This window comes from Vombatus ursinus, unplaced genomic scaffold, assembly GCF_900497805.2.
Source record: "Vombatus ursinus unplaced genomic scaffold, bare-nosed wombat genome assembly UNPS02014785.1, whole genome shotgun sequence".
NCBI lineage: Eukaryota > Metazoa > Chordata > Mammalia > Diprotodontia > Vombatidae > Vombatus > Vombatus ursinus.
In genome coordinates this window covers 12,671,465-12,690,643 of record NW_020954563.1, presented here as the reverse complement: position 1 = coordinate 12,690,643, position 19,179 = coordinate 12,671,465, and the positions used below count along the sequence as shown (strand labels likewise).

At 44.7% G+C, this 19,179-nt stretch overlaps 1 protein-coding gene across 2 annotated transcripts in view; it reads left to right on the top strand.

The window, feature by feature from the left end:
• FLT4 (fms related tyrosine kinase 4) overlaps positions 1–19,179 on the top strand; it is a 104,584-nt gene that overhangs the window by 56,983 nt on the left and 28,422 nt on the right. For both annotated transcript variants that reach the window (XM_027867097.1, XM_027867098.1), the window contains exons 7-14: positions 1,927–2,098; positions 3,024–3,141; positions 9,430–9,584; positions 10,146–10,308; positions 12,903–13,041; positions 15,713–15,821; positions 17,259–17,618; positions 18,446–18,592. In XM_027867097.1, the coding sequence (XP_027722898.1) occupies positions 1,927–2,098; positions 3,024–3,141; positions 9,430–9,584; positions 10,146–10,308; positions 12,903–13,041; positions 15,713–15,821; positions 17,259–17,618; positions 18,446–18,592 (1,363 nt within the window). The remainder of the gene's footprint in view (positions 1–1,926; positions 2,099–3,023; positions 3,142–9,429; positions 9,585–10,145; positions 10,309–12,902; positions 13,042–15,712; positions 15,822–17,258; positions 17,619–18,445; positions 18,593–19,179) is intronic.

Sequence of the window (19,179 nt, the reverse complement as noted above, 5' to 3'; positions counted from 1 at the left end):
GGGAAGTTACCAAGGTACCAGGGGATGACAATGAATGTTCTCCCTGGAACTTAGTGGAATGTCAGAGGTGCTTAGCTTGATTCCTTGAAGCCGCATCATAACATCTACCCTCCTTCTTTATCCTTACGGATCCCACCAGTTGCTTAGTGCCTTTCAATTCTTTATCATTTCATAGAAACTTTTTATAAATGCCTTATTGAAATTCAAGCATATTATGTTTGTGATACTCCCTTGATCTACCAACCAAATAATTATATCAAAAAAGGAAGTGAGGTTCTTTATGAATCTGTTCTTGATGAACTCATACCAATTTTTGATGATTATTTCTTCCCTTTCTAAATAATCACAAGTCATGCGCTTAATAATACCAAAACTGTATTTTAGAGACTATGTCCTCTTTACTTTCTAAAAGATATATTTTTATATTTTCATATTTTAATTTAAATAAATTATATTTATATATTTTAAAAATTTTAAATATATATAACATGTACCCACCACTTCTGATCTTCTCTCCTCCTCCATCATTGTTGATGCATCACTTACAGTGGCTCAGCTCTCTCAATACCCTAGAATACAGTTGCTTAAGGCCTAATGACTTGAACTAATTAAGGATAACTAGAGGCTCTTCTACCATTTCCTCACTTTTCTTGAGATTTAGCTCCCGGTAAACCTTTTTGAAAATCTATTCTTTCAATTGATAGAATCTGCAGGCAGATCAAAGCATACTTTTTGACTTTATTTTTCTTAGGGGTTTTTTAGGTCTGTGTTTTCTTTCACAATATGACTAATATGGAAATATATTTTGCATGACTGCACATATATAACCTATATCAAATTGTTTGCCTTCTCAACGAAGGGGGAGGGAAGGGAGGGAGAGAATTTGGAACTCAAAATTTAAAAAAAAAATGAATGTTAAAAGTTGTTTTTATATGTCATTTGGGAAAAAGTGAAATGTTAAATATATTAACAACAACAAAAAAGAGTCATATGACAAGTAAAAACAAATCTATTCTTTCCAATCAGAAAATCTTTTTCTTAGTAAAAGAAAAAAAATCATAATAAATGTTAAGCAGTTCTGCATTCTGGTCATTCATTTTCATCATCTACCCTAGTCAGTAACCATTCTATCTCTTGGCTCTTTCTCTTATTCCCTATATAACAGAAAAAAAGAAGTTGTTTTTGTATCCTCAGCTCATTCTGAGCTTTACCACTTTTGAGACTTTTCCTACAGGACCACACCACTCATGTTATTCATTCTCTCATTTTATTCATTCTTCTTCCCATCTCCTATGTATTTCTTTTTTCTGAGTTGACTTCTGAGGTCTTGGTGCAGCCACAGTTATATTTTTAAACAATTTGTTCTTTTTTACCATAATGAAATCATTTGTGTTAAATGTTATTATCAAGAGCTTTCCACACTTCTTGGGCCAACTTCCTTATAGAATTTTAGGCCATTAATGTTTATGGGAGACTCCCTTGGGAGGAGATGCTGGTGGGTCACGCAACATAAAGGGCACACCAAGGACTGAATTCAGACTCCTGAGGAAATCCTACATGACCTATTTCTTGGGTATTCCTTCTTCAAAAAAGACAACTGTCCTAGGCCTTCCCTCATAGCTCTCTCCTATCCAGCCCAAGGGACCTGCCCACCACCATTCATCTGAGGGCAGTGGGGCTGTGCAACTCTGCAGGAGAGAGTGAGGCTGATAACTATGTATGGCTCTGCCTCACTTAAATCTAATTCACTTACAAGTCAAGACATCACCCTCCTGATGTCACTGGTCCTCTTCAAGAACAAAGGACAAACAGCAACAATAAGGGACTGCCTGGTGACCCTCTCCCCTGGGAACAAAACAGGGTATCAGAATTAGAGAAGGGGACAGAGGCAGGATGCTGACCTCTCCTGTTCCCTCCCACTGGCAGACAGAACGAGTTGGGGCAGTGACACCTGAGCGCCGCTCCCAACAGACGCACACAGAACTATCTAGCATCCTGGTCATCCAGAACGTGACCCAACAAGACCTGGGACAGTATGTGTGTGAAGCCAGCAATGGTGTCCAGAGCTTCAGGCAGAGCACTGAGGTCATCGTGCATGGTATGGCTACAAGTGGGTTCTTGGGGGAGAGGATAGGCCCATGGGAGCAGTATTTGGAAGAGGAAGAAGGAAGGGAGACCCACAGAGAAGGTTTTCCCTCAGCCTTAGCCCCATCCTAACCCTCCCCCTAATAAGACCTCAGAACTGCAGGTATGTGTGCTGCCCATAGCCATAAAGGCTACAAATCCCCAACCTAACCATCAATGTATGCATTCATTTATTCATCCATTCATTCATTCATTCAACAGAAGCCTTTGTTGAGGCCTCTGTGTGTGTATATATATGTATGTGTATGTATGCATGCATATGTGTACATACATATATACATATACACATACATATATACATATATATACATATATATACGTATGTGTGTTTGTGAATCACATAAAGGAATAGAGTCCCTGCTCGCTGACTCAGCTTAGTGACACTACTTAGTCAGTGTCTCTATCCCATGTGCCTGCTCTGTGCTCCAGTTCTGTTGTCCTCTTTGGAGATTGGCTCTGTGTCTCTGTTCCATGTCTCTTCCTAGTGTCTCCAACCTACATCCATTCCCAAGGACTTGGCTTTCAAGTCTACTTTCCCTGTCCAGCATCCCTGCTCTTTGGTCCTTCTCTAGGCCAGTGTTTCCATTCTTCATACTTCAACAAGGTTAAAGAGCCTTTTTCCCTTTTAAGGCTGGTGAGGAATTTGATGGTCATTAAAAGCAAATTAACAAACACGTATGCACTTATGCAGAGAGTCGTGTCAAGTGCTAGAAGTTCAGATAAAATATGTTCACTGCCTTCAATATGGTATAGTGGAGAATAAGACATTCTCTTTTGGAAGAGCTAGCATTTGAGTTGGGCTTTAAAAGAATGAGTGAGAATTCATCTTTGGGCATGATCAAGATCTTTGCCTCACTCTTGTTCTCTCCATCTCACAGACAAACCCTTCATTAGTGTGGACTGGCTGAAGGGCCCAGTGATCGAGGCCACAGCAGGAGATGAGCTGGTGAAGCTTCCAGTGAAGGTGGCAGCATACCCCCCACCAGAGTTCCAATGGTAACCCCTTTCCACCTCCAAAAACACCCTTCGACTCCCCTTCATTCCCTAGCTCCTTAACCTCAGCCATACCACCACTCTTTGCAGGAACTTCCAAAGCTCAAAGGGGCAGATTGGAGATCTGAGAGATCAGAAACAGCACTCCCTCATTGCAAGCCAAGATCAGGCAAATAGATAGGAAGTCTTGCCCAGCAGGCATGAGAGTGAATTCTAATTGTACCTCTTTGTGCAATGCAGAATGTGGCAGAGCCCAGGAATGAATGGATTACTGATATACTAGCCACCTCATATCCGATCCCATATCACACCCCAGCCATCTCAAATCCCAGCCTCTCATATCCTCTTTGATGTTTCCTTCAGTAAAATTGGTTAGAGGAGTCAAGTCTGCCCTATGGAAGGTGATAGGATCCTTCCAGGTACTTTGTCTAAACTTTGGAAAACTGCCACCAAACGGTCCCTGTTTATTTTAGCATAGGTCTAAAGGCAAATTTTCCTTTGGGAATGGATAACTGAGAGATGGTGATATAGCTCATGACTACTTAGCTGTGTTTTTCCTACAAATAATGTCTCTCTTAGGAAAATAACACTAACTTCTAATTTCTTCATATGAGCAAAATAACACAAATAGACAAAGTATTAAAAGAAACACAAACACCTAAGTACCAAACCTGTAATCTGATCATTCCTAAACTGTTCTAAGTTCTACTTATTGAACCATTTACTTTCCTCTGAAGGAAGGCTACCAGGTTTTTTTCTTTAATTGGCTGAATCAGGCTCTTTTCAAAAATCCTGGCCCTCTCAGTTCATCCTGTGCCTTCCTTCCCACTTGACACTTTTCCATTACTTTGTAAACACTATTTTTATATCTTGGCACACACTGAAAGTTTACGTAAAAGCTTTTCCATAGTCATTTCTGTATTCCACATAGCCTTTAACCATGTTAGGTCTTAATAAACTGCCCGTGACATAAACACTTGTCCAAAAAGGTGTGTGGGTGTATACAAGATCCAAGTGATGACTAGACATTCTTTGCATATAAAAGACAAACTCATTTTCTTAATTCATTTTCTACTAGGCTATATTTTAGCATGTTTAACACTCATATTCTTGTAAAGAAACAAGCCAAATCAGTAGCTGACGTACCATTTCAATTCAGTAGAATAAGAATTTATTTTGCCACATGTTTCTGAAAAGCCTCTTAAAACTGCTAAATAAATCAGAGTCTGTTTCAACGTCTCCAAAGTCTTCTTGCTATTCTGAGCTTCCGACAACAGCTGTTATGGTAAAGAGAATCAAACTTGGGGTCAAGAAAATCAAGATTCAAATTCCAGGCTTGACACTTACTAGTTGAATGACTTTGGGCAAGTCACATCAGCTCTCTATGCTTCAATTTTCTTACCAGTAAAATGAAGATTAATATTAATTAGTAAGTAGTCCAGCCTTCGTCCTGTACAGGAATCCCTTCTATGAACTCAACAAATTTTCTATCAAGTGCTTGTTCTACGCAAGGCTTCGTGCTAAATGCTAGAAATATGAATATGAAAAAATGCAATCTCTGCCCTTGAGGAGCTCACAGTCTAACAGAAATTCACCTGATAACAACTTATTGACAACAGTTATGGAGGATGATTGGTTACCTTCTGATTTCATACAACAGAGTGACCACATTTGTTTTTGCTTCCATATAAGCTTATTTCAAGGGCTCTGTGATCTCATCAATGTAGGTATTCCCTCCATCAATACAGATTGAGACCCATCCATACTTGTTCATCTTACATGATTCTTGCTTATGCTGTCCCATAGGTCCTTCACAGAGGATCTACTCAATATGCAGGAGGCCTTCTTCCAGGGCATTGTATATCCCATGGGTTCCATTGCGGCATTCAGGCTGTCCATCTGTTATCTCTCACTCCTACTTCATGGTTGGGCCACCACTGCCTTTACTGATGATACCTTTCTTTGTCCATAAGCCTTTTACTACGTCTTCCACATGAGGCTTTATTGAAAATATGTTAAAGTCCACCTGCATCCACCTTGCATCTCTGGGAGACCATTGATGTTAAAAAGATGGGAGTTTTATGCTGGAGATATGTTTTATGCTTAGGATATTGAAAGCACTGCACAATTTCCCCGGTGCAATCCAGTCTGCTCTCTTTCTCCTATTCAACGCTGTGCCCAAATTGCTGGCCTTCTGCAGTGCCTAAAGATATACTTACTGGTATAGAGATTCAATGCACTATCCTTCCAAGGGCGTGTCATAGTTTGGATAATGAGCATTTTCATCCATTTGCCTTTTTCCTATAGACCACGGACTTGGTCTGGGAGCCAAATCTAGCTCTTCACCTTTTTGTACACTACTCACCCCCACCTAAGAATTGTTTTTATATTAAACTTTATTTTCAAATGCAAAACCCTCTTAGCTGGGGAGCATACAAAAAGAGGCAGAGAGCTGAATTTGGCCCCCAGGCCTAGTTTGCTCACCCCTACTATATATTGATTTCTTTAAGTAATCATGGATTCCATTAAAGAGACTCTTTCTTTTCATGTTCTGGAGCTTGATGCAATAAACTGCACGATGTCATGTGGAGGACCCCCTTATCTATGGGGAACCTTTCTTCAGCCTGGACCCTGCATAGAACCTCATCTGTAACAGTGGCAGACATAGCGTATATCTCTTTTTGTACAGCTGTACTTAATAATAATCAGAGGGTCGTTGAATAATGTTTTGTGTCGTTGCATTTATCAAGGAATTTTGTACAGTCCCAAGGTATGTATGAGAGATTGCTTGTCAGAAGAGAGTCTTGAAAGGTTGCATTTTGCTCAACCAAATCAAAATTTTTTTGATAATTTGTGAAAAAGGGCACACAAAGGAAGCTTATATTCTTTGCACCAGTCAACTGTGTGACTGTCAAGCTGTGTTACTCTATGGAACATCATTCAAGAAAACCGTTTGTTCTCTTCTTATATTTTCATCAAGGATACCCTTAATATGTGCGTAGATCATTCTTATAAAGATTTTGTAAACAGGAGAGAATAGGCATATGGTTCAGCTGTTATTAGCATCCTCTTGTCCATGATTTTTCCTCTTGCTTTTGAGCACCTCTTCCTTCCTGGGATATCTTGTAAGAACGATTCCACAGTGGTTTTAAGATTGTGTTATCCCCAGCAAAGATTTTCTTAGTGTGTACTTATTTGGGCCAATCCAGCCACTCTTGCTGATTCCATCTTCCTAAGAGCCATTTCCACTGCCTCATGTAGCACATTGCACATTGAAGTGTCAGGGCCCAAATATGCTGATGCCATTGTCATTGATGATGAAGTGGATCATTATGGCAATGATACATTGGATGCAGATGAATGCACTATGGCAATTCACTCTTTTTGTTGCTCTCATTTCCACTTTCATCTTTGAATGAATGGCAAGGCAAAATGTCTAAAAGAAACTCATTTTTCACAAGTTCAAATCATTTTAAAATGAATAATTGGCTGAAACACTTAAGAAAAAATTGTATTATTTCCTTGGAATGATGCAACTTAGTCCAGGCTTTCTGTATATTTGTTTTTATTTTCAGTTTTTAAGTTTCGTTAAATAGGCAATCTTACCTAGAATCTTCTATCATCTTCCTCCATAGCATTGGACTGCACAGACTGCTGAATTTTATATGACTAAACATCAATAATCAATCATTTCTTTTCTCATAAGATAGAATCAACTTTTTTTCATGATGATGTTCTAGATACACTATGTCTAGCACCTTTGGATGCAGCTAGGTGGTACAGTGGATAGAGCACTGGTCTGGAGTCAGGAAGACCTGAAGTCAAATCCGGCCTCAGACACTTACTAGCTGTATGACCCTGGGCAAGTCATTTAACCCTGTTTGCCTCAGTTTCCTCATCTGTAAAATGAGCTGGAGAAGGAAATGGCAAACAGCTTCAGTATCTTTGTCAAAAAAAAACCCAAATGAGGTCACAAAGAGTCGGACACAATTGAGACAACTGAACAACAGCACCTTTGGACTCTCTCCTGGAAAAAAAAAAATTAGTGTTTAAGATTTCTGAATATTCTACAAGCCTTTGGAGTCTTTAGTTTCTCAACTCTGAACCACATTTTCTGACATCCTATTGGCTTTCCTCACCTGTGCCCATCTTTGCATTGAAATCATTGAATCTCAAACTGTAAGTTGACTTAATTTGAAGCATCTTCAGATGCTTAATTTCTTCAGAGAATTTCCCTACTTTCTCATCCTTTGCACCAGATATTGATACATAAGCAGTGGTTATCTTCATGACCAACTTTTTCTTGTATTCATCATCAGTGTTGTAAGGCGAGACCACAAGTGTCCTATGAATGATGTTTTTTATTACCCTGAGTGTGAGACAAAACCGACACCATCAATCCCTTTGACTCTTCAAGTAGCCCATGTAAGCCATTGTTCCAGTTGGCTGCAACTTCCTTGCCTTCGGGTTCATTTACCATGAGAACAACAATATTAACTGTTCAGTTCTTCCATTAGTAGATCAGTAGTGTCTCTTTGGCCATGACAACCCATGATGCACATGGCTTTATTCAAGGTGATTTCTAATGGACAGTCACTGCTGATGATTTCAGCTTCCAGGTGCTTTCAGACGACAGGCTTCACTGCAACTTCCACTTCACCAGAAGAGCCATACCAGCCCTAACATTTGGTACAGATTTAGCCTTAATCTGTCTGAACTGTATTATATGCCCCTACTCAAACAATCAATCAATTGTTGCTCCCCTTTATAGGTTGGCTTCCTCCATTAGAATGGAAGTTATTTGCCTTGCTTGTATTTGTATATACAGTGCTTAGCACGGCAGTTGGCATATGGTAAACATTTCATAAATGCTTTATTATCCCCATCAATCAATTAGTAAGCATTTATTAAGCACCTACTATGTGCCAGGCACCATACTAGGTATTGGGAATACAAAGACAAAAATAAAACTACCCTTGCCCTCGAGGAACTTACATTCATCATATGATTCCCTAATCACTTGGGCAACACTGCCCACCAGACCCCTTCCCCAGGTGGGCCTCTACCCAGCTCTGAGCACCCTTATCTGCCCTCATGAAGCACAAGCATAATGTTTCTTTAGCCTGACAGAGAAATATTCCCACACCACCATCAATGAACAGGTAGCATTTTCCTGAGCAATCAGCAAATAACTCCTCCCTTACCCGAGAAGAGTTTGTTCTAGCAGTGTGTTCTAGTACCTACTATGTGCCAGGCACTGTGGTAAGCATTTTTTCAATTATCTCATTTGATGTTCTGTGTAACCCTGGGAGATATTCTTATCCTCATTTTACAGGTGAAGAAACCAAAGCAGACAGAGATTAAGAGACTTGCTCAAGGGCACACAACTAGAAAGCCTCTGAGGCTAGATTTGAACTCAGATCATTCTGATCCCAGGACTGTTACTCTATCCACTATGCAACCTAAGGGGACCATCTTTCTTGTTGCTTTTATAGCTCTACCTCTGATTTAGGCCAATTACACTGGGTTTATTTCTGACTGTATCTTTTGTCCCAGTTCTTACATAGCCTTTAGTCATTGAATGGATGTTGCCTCAAACAAACTGAGACCTGGGAAAGACCTTAATTTAGAAATGCCTAGGTCACCCCTGCATCCTAGGCCATTGCTAGGCCTCTTGACTTTTGTCTTGTCATAGACTTTGATGACTCTGGAGGAGAGAGTGAGGCTGATGACTTTGTGCAGCTCTGCCTCACTTAAATCCAGTTCATTCACGAGTCAAGACATCACCCCATGATGTCACTAGTCCTCTTTGAGAGGAACAACATCAACATCATCTTGAATACCAAGGCCACCTCTAAGTGGCTGAGGAAGTGGTGTGCATGAGTTGTCCCAGAGACCAGGAAATACAATTGGATGATTCAGTGGCAGTATCATATCCTAGTTTAAGAGGATAAGGGAGCTGCAAGTGCATAGCTGGGGCAACTGGGATTATTGTTGGCTACACTTCGATGAGGCTCATCCAAACTCCTTCTGAAAAGCCGTGGCACCAATAATGGCATGATTTTGACCAATTGACATTACCTGTCTGGGCTTCATTCATTTGTAAAATGAGGGGGTTAGATTAAATAACCCGTAAGGTCCTTCTCAGTTCTCTATCTGTGATCCTCTGGTTCCCCTCAGCCCAGTCTGGAACCAGGGCCATACTCAACATGAGCCCTGCAGGAGCAAGGATGGGGCAGGGTGAGGCTCTGATACCAGCAGGTGCAGGATTGAGCTCCCCTATGCCTCCAGGTACAAGGATGGGAAGCCTGTCTCTGGGCGCCAGTCTCCACACTCAGTAGTAATCAAGGAGGTGACAGAACAGAATGCAGGCACCTACACCCTGGCATTGTGGAACAGGCAGGCTGGCCTGAGACGTGAAATCAGCCTGGAGCTGGTAGTGAACGGTATGAGCCAAGGGAGAGGGACTGGACCAGGCTAGCATGGGGCAAACCAGATTTGGGCAGGGGAGTAGAACTAGTAGAGGCAGGAGAATGGATGGAGGAAAAGGGAATAAGGGCCAGGGAGAGGCTGGGATGAGGGCCGGGGCTGCAGGGGAAAATGCGGCCAAGGAGAGGTCAACTAACAGGGCAGTGGAAGGAAAGGACAGTAGAAGAAGAGCTGGAAAGGACAGGAATAAGGGATAGGATGGGGGTAGGGGATGTTATTTGATGGGGGAGGAGTGAATTCCCCAAGGGAATATGGGTCAGAGCTAGAATCAAATCCACCCCCAACACACATGCACACACCCATACCCAGGACTGAGTGGCCCCTGAGAGGCATCCTGACTAGTTTCTGGGAGTTCCCCTGGCCAGCCAGCCCTCTACACACACCCACCCCCCATGACAGTGAAAGTTATAGTGGAAAAGCTGGAGATGGGCAGAGGAGGGGAGGCCGCACACGCCAATGGGATAAGCCTACAGGTGTCCTTAACACCTGCATCCATCTGTCTGTTATTTTGTCTACAGTTCCTCCCCATATCCTTGAGAAGGAGGCATCATCACCCAGCATCTATTCTCGCCACAGCCGCCAGGCCCTCACCTGCACTGTGTATGGGGCACCACCACCTGATGTCATCCAGTGGCAGTGGAGGCCCTGGACCCCCTGCAAGATGTTCTCCAGACGCAGCCTGTGAGTATCGCCTCTCAGGACTGATTTTAGCCATTACCACATTCCTCACCTTGGCCCTGACCCTAATCTGCACCCAAGCCCCAACCTTCATCCTGACCTTTACCCTACCTAACTGTTACCTTGCGGTGTTCAGAGGAGACCTTGTGGAGGAAGGACCCAAGCTGGGCCTTGAAGGGGGGATAGGATTTAAATAAGTTGAGAGGTGGGGGAGAGTTCATTGGAGGGAGGGAGCAAGGATATAATCATTAAAGCATGAGCCACGTTTGGAGAACAGCAAGGAGATTGACCTGAGTGTAAGACACGTAAAATTGAGTAGTGAGAGATAAGGCTGACGAGGTAGGTTGGGAGGGCCTTAAATGCCGAGCTAAAGAGTTTGAACTTTGGCAAAAGGGAGACATTGAAACGTTTTTGGAGCATAGGAATAATGTGATCAGAGCACTGAGAGAGAAACAGAGACAAGAGAGAGGAAGAGAGATAGAGAGACAGTGAGAGTCAGAGAGACAGAGAGGGGAGAGAGACAGAGGGAAAAGACAGAGAAACAGAGAAGAGAAGAGGAGAGAAGAGAAGAGAAGAGAAGAGGAGAGGAGAGGAGAGAAGAGGAGAGAAGAGAAGAGAAGAGGAGAGGAGAGGAGAGGAGAGGAGAGGAGAGAAGAGAAGAGAAGAAAGAGAAGAGAAGAGGAGAGGAGAGGAGAGGAGAGGAGAGGAGAGGAGAGAAGAAAGAGAAGAGAAGAGAAGAGGAGAGGAGAGGAGAGGAGAGGAGAGGAGAGGAGAGGAGAGAAAGATAATGTGGACAGTGGGGAGAGGCTGTTACGTTAGTCCAAGTGAGAGACAATAAGGGTCTTGGTCCTTGGTGGTTGTTCAAGGCAGCTAAAGAGGGGAGGCCTAGTGCCTCTAGCGATCTTGACAATAGGAAACTAAAGGGGTGCTGAGTAGCGGCGTTGTGTCCAAAGCCAATGAGTCCTGGCTCTGGATGCTCCTGACTGATTTCCTTCCTGTTGTTTACGTTGATCTTCTGACGGAGTCTCTCCCCCACCAGGGCCCCTCTCCTGCTCCCTGCTGTGCCTGATCACCTTCTCCTTGGCTATTATGGGCAAGCCCCTGCTTCTCTGACCCCATCCCAGTGTCTGCATTCTATCCAAGGGGACAGCCTCTGCCCTGCCATTTCCCAAGAAATCCCAATTTTAGCCATAGGATAAAAGATTTAGCATTAGGAGGCATTTTTGAGGTAATCTAGTGCCAACCGTCTCATTTTTTAGGTAAAGAAATTGAAGCCCAGAGAAGTTAGTTGGTTTGCTCGGGGTTACTAATATAATAAATGACAGATCCAGGATTGGAATCCCAGTCATCTATCATGCTTTCCTCTGACATCTGCCCTAAATGTTTTGGAAAGGAGGAGGGAGGATAAATAGAAGCAGGGCCTCAAATTGCCCAGGACTAAGTCCCTAGTGAGGCCTCAGTGGCCCAGCATTGGGACTCCTTTCCTCAGCTATTCCCTCCCAAAAGCCCAAGCTCCCACCCACAAGGGCTTCAAAAAGACCCCTCCATTCACAAGCTCCTTCAGAGAGGAAAGGCCAGAAGGTGGCTCAGTCCCCTGTTAGGATGCCTGGCAGCACCTTGCCACCACAACCAAACAGCTGTCTGTAGTTCTGTAGCTCTGCTCTCCATCACTCCCTCACTTGCATTCAATTCAACTCAATTCAATTATCCTTATTAAAAATAATACCCAGAGCTGAACTGGGCTAAAATGAGAGAAGGAATAAAGCAATCCCTGCTTTGAAGGGGCCCACAGTCTTAGAAAGAAAGAGGTGGAAATGGGAAAAAGAGTGCAGAGACAGAGAAAAAGGCTTGTCTTCAAGGAGGTCACAGTCTAGGGAAGTCAGAGAATGAGCCAAGGCTTGCCCTCAGGAAACTTATAGTCTGAAGGAAACAGAAGGAACAGGACCAGATTGAGCCTTGAAGGGATAATAAGCTTCACATAGGTGAAGATAGGACATTTCAGTCCAGGGAACCACAGAGCAAAGATCTAGAAGGGGCAATGAGCCTGGTATGTGTGGGGAGGGAGTGGCAAGGAGCCTGCTGTGGAAAGGGACGTCACCAAGTCTAATATCAGAGAGGAGACATTGAGGTTAGTGTGAAGGAGGGTCAAAGACAGGAGCCTAGCTAAGACTGGTAGGTTTATTGGGGCCAGACGGTAAAGGATTTTATATACCAAAATTAGGAGTTTAAACTTATTTTGTTATATAATGAGCAACTGTCATAGGCTGTAGAGCAGAGGAGTGGGCTAATCTTTTTCAAGTCATCACCTATTGGCTATGCAAAGTGGACTTGAGCATCTGTGTTATGGGAGAATGAATCTGAAGGCACTTAGGACTGATTGCCTGAATGTGGGAAACTTTACCTTGAGAACAAAGAGAAATCAGTCTCCTCTCCCTCTCTCTGCTCCTCTCACCACCCATGTCAAGACCACCAGACATGTTCTGGGCTCTGGACTTCAAGAAAGAGAGAGGGGAGTCACCTGGCACTTTTCTCCTCTCTTAAGAGGGGTAAGACACCCCCCAAAACTGATTTCCCCCTACTCTCTTGTGAATGCACAGGAGGCAGCTAGCAGGAGGGCGGCATCAGCGAGACCGAATGCCCCAGTGTGTAGACTGGAGGGAAGTCTCAGCCCAGGATTCTGTGAACCCCATCGAGAGCCTGGACACCTGGACTGAATCTGTGGAAGGCAAAAACAAGGTGAGGGCCAAGCCTAGGACAGAATCGATTAACAAGCATTTATTAAGTACCTGGTATGTGCCAGGGTGGGGCTGGAGATACAAAGTCAAGAGTAAAGACAGGGTAGCCCCTTTTAGGCACTGCCCAGACTGTCAGCTGACAAGAATGAAGGAGGCCAGAAGGAAAGACTCTGGCGCTACGCTGCTCTGGCCAGTGTTTAGCTGGGTACCATGGCAACCTTGAGGTCCTGAGGCAGGGAAGTAAAGGCAGGAGGGAACACTCAGTCCTGCAGCTCACCATCACCACCACCAGCCTGCCTTGAAGTCCAAAAACCTGGGTTCTAAGGTCATTCCTACCAACAACTAGGATCTTTGTAAAAGTCAAACACCTTTGGGGGCCTCATATCCCCCCTATGCAAAGTGACAATAATAAAATGACAATTCATTTTTATATAATGCGTTATGATTTTCTGAGTACTTTCCTCAGAACAGTCCTTTCAGGTGGGTTAGTAGTCATAAAAGTAGAAGACATCTTAGGGGTCAATAAGTTCAACCCCTTTATTTTACAGATAAAGAAACTGAGGCCTAGACCGTTAAGTGACTTGTCCAGAGTCACACAACTAGTAAATGTCTAAGGTAGAATTTAAAACCAGGTCTTCCTGACTCCAAGTCAGGAATGTGTGTGTGTGTGTGTGTGTAGTATACCACACTGCCTTTCCAGGCCCTCGGCTTTTTATCCACTTTAATACCCAACCACATATGCCTCTATCTCAGGGTAAATGTTGGTTCTTCCTAGGAGGAAATTCAAAGAAATTATTGTCTCATTGCCTCTCACCTCCTGCTTCTCTGCACATGTACATACACTGGAGAGCAGCCTACTTCTGACCTTGGGGATGGAGCCCTAAGCAGGGAGACAATGCCCTGACTCCCTGCCCAGTGGCCACACTCAGGCCTCACTGATTGCCTGATCTATACTTACAAGATTTTGGGATTTTAAGTTAGAAGAGACTTAGGGGTCATCTAGTCCAAGCCCCTCATTATGCAGATGGGGAAACTGAGGTTTATGTGACTTGTTCAAAGGCATATAGTGAGTAAGCAGCAGAGCTGTGATGCAAACCCAGGCCCTTTGAGTCCAGGTCTGAGGCTTTCACCACTTTATCTCAAAGCAGCTTCTGCTGTCTCCCAGGTCCATCTTCCTAGGATGAGGGAGGAATATTAAAAATTGACAACTTCCAGTCATAAATTATCCATGTATTTGAGGGAGGATGCAGGAGTTGCTGCCAAGACAAGTGGGGGCGGGATATGCCTGGGTTGTGCCTATATGCTTGAGGCCGATACCCTGTTTTCTGCCCTTAACGGTAGCTGAAGAGGATGGCTCCCCCTCTCATCCCTCTTGTCTGCCTGCTCTGTCTACTCCGTGCCCCCAAAGGGGGCTTGAGCCCAGAGAACAACACTCGGGGAGGAGGGAATGGAGGCCCAGAACAACAAAGGACTCCCATTTCCTCAAGTCACTTCCTGTTTTCATACACACCTCCAAAGATGCTTCCTGTTCAAAGGCCCATCGGGAAGTGGCCTCAGGGCCAGGAGGGGGATGGAAAGGGAATGGGAGGGAAAAGGAAGGGATGGAACCTGCCAAGAGAGAGCGCCCACTGCACTGGGCCATGGGGCGGGCAAAGAACTGCAGCAGCCGTGGCTTGGTCCCAATGCCGTGGGTGGCATCCCTCTCACCTTCCATCCCTGCATCTTTGTTCACTGTATTTTCTCATCTTTACTTCCCCTAAACCTCCCATCCTATTTCCCATCAAGACTAAAGCATATCGGGGAAATCTAATCCTGCAAGAGACCTAGGCAAGGATCTAGTCGGCCAGTCAACAAGCATTTATTAAGCATTTACTTAGTAAATGGGGCAGCTAGGTGGCAAAGTGGATAGAATGCCAGAGCTGGAATCAGGAAGACTCATCTTCCTGAGTTCAAATCTGGCCTCAGGCACTTACTAGCTGTGTGACCCTGGGCAGGTCACTTTAACCTCTATTGCCTCAGTTTTCTTATCTCTAAAGTAGGGATAAGAAAGGTGCTTCCCTTGAAGGGTGGTTGTGAAGATCAATCGGACACAAGTAAAGTGCTTTGTAAACTTTAAAGCCCTATATAATGCTAACTATTATTATGATATTAATGGAATGAAATGCCATTAAAAATGACAAAAGGGATGGTTTTTGTAAAAAAAAAAAGACAAAAGGAAACATCATTAAAATGACAAAAGAGAAACCTAGGAAGATTTGAATTTATGACCTAAGAGTGAAGTGATCAGAACTAGAACAATTTATGTAATTAAAATAACATTGTACTGGCGAACTGCTTTGGAAGACTTAAGAACTCTGGTCAACCCAATGACACAGTTAGGAAGTGTCTGAGGCTGGATTTAAACTCAAATCTTCCTGACTATCCCCTTTGCTACCTGGTTGCTCCTGGTTTCTTTAAGGAAATAAAGCAAGTGGGTATTGTCCCATGAGGAGAAGGGCTGGAGACCAGGACTCCTGGGAAATGTTTCCTGCTAGCCCACTGTGTTACCCTACAGCCTCAGTTACTTTATGCCCCCCAGGCTATTTCTCTATCACTCAACTAGGCACCAGCCTAGGGGAAGGGGCCATTGGTTGGAAAAAGAAATCTCAGTAGTCTGTCCTCTCCCACTCCAGACTGTGAGCAAGCTGGTGATCCAGGAGGCCAATGTCTCTGTCATGTACAAGTGTGTCACCTTCAACAAAGTGGGGCAGGATGAGCGGCTCATCTACTTCTACGTAACTAGTGAGTAAGGTGGGGAGCGCATTACAGAAATGGGGGACCCTCTGTGCAAAGGTGTATGAGGAGATGGAAGGTCGGGGAGGGATCAATCTGACTGAAATGAATCTACATGAAGGGAAGTTAAATAAGATCACTGGGAAGGTAGGAGAAAGTGGGTTTGAAAGCCTGGCTGAGGACTTTGTATTTTATCAGTGAAGCCACTGGGAGCCATTAATTTTTGAGTAGGCAAGTGACATGGTCAGATCTCTGTTTTAGAATTGTCAGTTTGGCAGCTGCGTGGTAGATGATTTGGAGAGGAGAGAGACAAGCAGCAAGGAGGCCAAGTGGGAGATCATTGCAGTAATCTAGGCAAGAGGGGTTGAGGGTCTGTAGAGGCTGGGTGAGTGGAGAGAAGGGGATGGATTCACGAGCTGTTGTGGAGGCAGAATCAACAAGCTGGAAATGGACGGGAGATGGGGAGGATAAGGGAGACAGAAGAGTCAAGGTTGACTCTAAGATTGAAAACCTGGTGGAAGGTTGGTAACTTCAACCAAAATTGAGAAGTTTGGAAGAGGGGTTGGGTTTGAAGGAAAATGAATGACATGTTCAGTTGAGATTCCTGAAGGCCATCCGAGAGTAATGCCAGAAGGTAGAGGATGATGTTGAATTATAGCAAGAGTGCATGACTAAGACTTAGAAGGCCCAGGCTCTGGTCCCTGTTCAGTTATTACCCATCTATGTGACCTTAAGCAAATTAGTTCTCCTCTTCTGCAAAGTGGAGGGGGGCAGGGGGGGATAAACTAGATGAAAGGTGTCAAACTCAAGGCCTCTGTCCACAGGCAGCCCCCAAACCTCCCCAGTAAGGCCCAAACCAAATTAAAATGTAACTGGGGAATGTTTGACAAAATAAATACAAATACAACATCAGTAATGTTAATTTGTGCTTTTCTAAGTCAGTGTGCTGCTCACGCGAATCTGTTTCTATTTGACTTTGATAGCACTGGGCTAAATTATTTACAAGACCCTGTCTGATTCTATGAGAACGCTTAAATCAATGAGACCTGAGGGCAGAGATGAAGATAGGAGGTGATATTTGACAATGTGAGGGTGAATTAGATTGCCAAGGCAAAAAAGAGAGAAAAGGAGAGAGAGAGACAGAGAAAGAGACAGACAGAGAGAGAAGAAGGCTATGGCTCGGACTTTAGGAGAGTCCTGTATTTAGATTGTGGAAGGGTTTTTTTAAAAAAGCCATCAGCGAGGGAGTAATCAGAGAGCAATGTCATGAAAGCCAAGAGAGAAGAGGGCATCATGAAGAAGAGGATGGTCAATAATGCCAAATGGTCCAGAGAGGTCAAGGAGGATAAGGACGAAGAAAAGGCCCTTGGGTTTTGTAATCCAGGCGGGCGAGGCCTCGGGGCAGCGGTGGGGATGGCAGCCCACCTGACATATTCTTTCCTGCAGCTATCCCCGACGGCTTCACCATCGAGTCAGAGCCGTCTGAGGAGCCCGTGGAAGGTCAGGACCTGACCCTCAGCTGCAAGGCGGACAACTACACTTACGAGAATCTCCAGTGGTACCGCCTGAACCTGTCCACGCTGCATGACGCTCAGGGAAACCCACTCCTGCTCGACTGCAAGAATGTGCACCTGTACGCCACGCGTCTGGAGGGCCAACTGAGCTCCACACCAGGTTCCCGTCATGCCACCCTGCGCCTGGCCCTGCCCCGCATCGCCCCTGATGAGGAGGGCGATTATGTGTGTGAAGTGCAAGACCGGCACAGCCACGAGAAGCACTGCCACAAGAAATACATCTCTGTGCAGGGTGAGGAGCCCCCGAGGACAGCTGGGGCCAGAGGTCAGGGAGAGGGAGAGGAAGAGGAAGAGGAAGAGGGATACAGAGTCCAGACCGAGGAAGGCAGCAGAATAGACAGTGAGGGCTGTGGATTTAATCCGTGGGAGGATGGGCTACGAGGAGAGAGCTAGAGCCTTATAGAGCTCTCTGTGGGGGTCCATTTCGTGGGCCTGGGAACATTCCCTCTCTCCACCTGCAACACCCACAAAAAAACCACACAAACACATGGATACCACCACAAATTCAAAAGTCATTTAATTAAATTCAAATCAGAAAGTATTTTATAATAGCTAATAATAATGGTGGGGCAGCTAAGTGGCACAGAGGATAGAGCACGGGGCCTGCAGTTAGGAAGACCTGAGTTTGAGTCTGGCCTTAGACACTTACAAGCTGTGTGACCTTGTGTAAGTCACTTAACCCCTATTTACCTCAGTTCCTCCTCTGTAAAATACGGACACAGGAAAAGGAAATGGCAAAGCACTCCAATATCTTTGCCAAGTCATGCAAAATTGGACATGAACTCAACAACAAGCCCCTGTCCTCAAGGAGCTTAGGTTGTAATGGAAGGAAAGCCACCCCCCCACACACACACACATTCACACAGCACTGCTGTCACTATCTTTTCTCTCTGCCCACCACCCCCCCAATCAAACCACTTCACCAGGAGAAAAAGGCAGGATTCTCTTCTTTGTCACCTGTTGCCCCAGCTCAATATCACTCCCTCCCTGCTACCTTCTCAGGCTTTTAGCTGTGGGGATATCCCCTGCAGCTAACCCCACACATTGCCCTTCCCCCAGCTCTGGAGGTACCCCAGCTCACACAAAACCTGACTGACCTTTCGGTGAATGTCAGTGACTCCATCGAGATGCGATGTCGGGTGGCCGGGGCCCATGTGCCAGACATCGTCTGGTACAAAGATGAGAGGCCACTGGAAGAGGAATCAGGTATGGAGGGGCCCTGGGAGTGGGGGGGAACCTGGGAGTGGAGGGGGGCCTGGGGAGATCCAAAGGAAAGTCCCAGGCAGGAGACTAAGATCCACAGTCCTGGCGACCCCCTTCTAAGTTCTCACCCCTCTGTCTCCTCGTTTCTTGATTGTTTCTGACTCTGGGAGGGTTGGCTCCTGTCTCATGGCCTCTTCCCTAAAGGTCTCCAAGCCCACTGCCCATTGAGCCCAGATGTGGATGAGAGACAATCCCTTTTCCCCTTGGTTTAGTTTGGACAAGTCTGAACTCTTTCAAAGGGATCTTTACTAAGAAACTGAGGGAAAAGAAGCAAATCCAAGAATTGAGAATCCAATTGTGTTACAAAAGATTCTCTGTCTATGGAGCAGCTGACCCAGGCCCTATCACTGGACACACAGGCTCACTAGGGCGAGACAATCCTGCCCCCAAAGGCCCTCCTTATACTCCCTTGCCTAGTTTCCTCCCTAAAGGAAGAGGTTGATTTGCCCGCTTCCTTAGTTAGATTGGATGTTTGGTGTGGTTTTTTTTTTTCATTAGAGAGCAAACCCAGGGGAGAAACGTCAGCAAAG